The sequence below is a fragment of the Carlito syrichta genome, unplaced genomic scaffold, assembly GCF_000164805.1.
Source record: "Carlito syrichta isolate Samal-C Ts95f unplaced genomic scaffold, Tarsius_syrichta-2.0.1 Scaffold309211, whole genome shotgun sequence".
NCBI lineage: Eukaryota > Metazoa > Chordata > Mammalia > Primates > Tarsiidae > Carlito > Carlito syrichta.
The window spans coordinates 903956-904859 of record NW_007253307.1 but is presented as its reverse complement, the minus strand read 5'-3'; the positions used below and the strand labels follow the sequence as shown (position 1 = coordinate 904859).

Genomic DNA, 904 nt, shown 5'->3' with positions numbered 1-904 from the left:
CGCGAGCGGCCGCCCTCGTCGTCGTCGGGCTCGCAGGTGGCCACGTCGGGCCAGCTGGAGGAGATCAACACCAAAGAGGTGGCCCAGCGCATCACCGCCGAGCTGAAGCGCTACAGCATTCCGCAGGCGATCTTCGCGCAGAGGGTGCTGTGCCGGTCTCAGGGGACTCTCTCCGACCTGCTCCGCAATCCGAAGCCGTGGAGTAAACTCAAATCTGGCAGGGAGACCTTCCGCAGGATGTGGAAGTGGCTGCAGGAGCCCGAGTTCCAGCGCATGTCCGCCTTACGCCTGGCAGGTAAGCCAGGGGCTAGCCGGGACCAGACCGCTGGGGAGAGGGCCGGGTGCTTGCGGCCGGGGTCTGCGCGCCCAGCCTCTTCCCTCGACCCCTTCCTCCTCTCCCCAGACGCTCCCTCTCTCATCTCGTCTGTATTTCCTCTTCCATTTCCTCTTCCTCTCCTCTTCCTCTTTCTCCTCCCGGTCTTGTTTCTTCTCTTTCTTCCTGCCTCCTTGTCCCCGGCTTTCCTTGACCTAACCCCCCCCCCCCATTTCCTTCTCCTCCCTCCTAATGTGCCATGCTTCGCTTTCCAGCCTTGCCCGGTGCTGGGAGGCGGGATGGGGGTGTGCGCTGTCCGCCAGGAGCCCTCTCTTTCCGAGACTCCCAGAAACCGGGAGCTGCCCTCATTTGAGACCTTGGGCACTTCAACTCTTTTACGCAACACATTTCCGCTCCCCGGGCTGCCTAGTCCCCGGTGCGGAGGCAGTTGAGTGGCTTGGCTCTTCACAAGGGAAGAAGAGCTCTCCACCCCCCACCCCCACCGTATCGGGCAAACTTCTTCGGTCGTTGGCGAAGGCACAGCCTCGCCCGCGCGGGGAACGGGCGGCCGGGACACAGCCGCGCTCCCGG

At 64.0% G+C, this 904-nt stretch overlaps 1 protein-coding gene across 1 annotated transcript in view; it reads left to right on the top strand.

Moving 5' to 3' along the window:
• Nucleotides 1-3: 3 nt before the first annotated feature.
• ONECUT2 (one cut homeobox 2) overlaps nucleotides 4-904 on the top strand; it is a gene marked incomplete at its 5' end in the record, with an annotated part of 39597 nt that continues 38696 nt past the window's right edge. Inside the window, one exon of the mRNA XM_008066994.1 lies at nucleotides 4-295. Within this exon, the coding sequence (XP_008065185.1) occupies nucleotides 4-295 (292 nt within the window). The remainder of the gene's footprint in view (nucleotides 296-904) is intronic.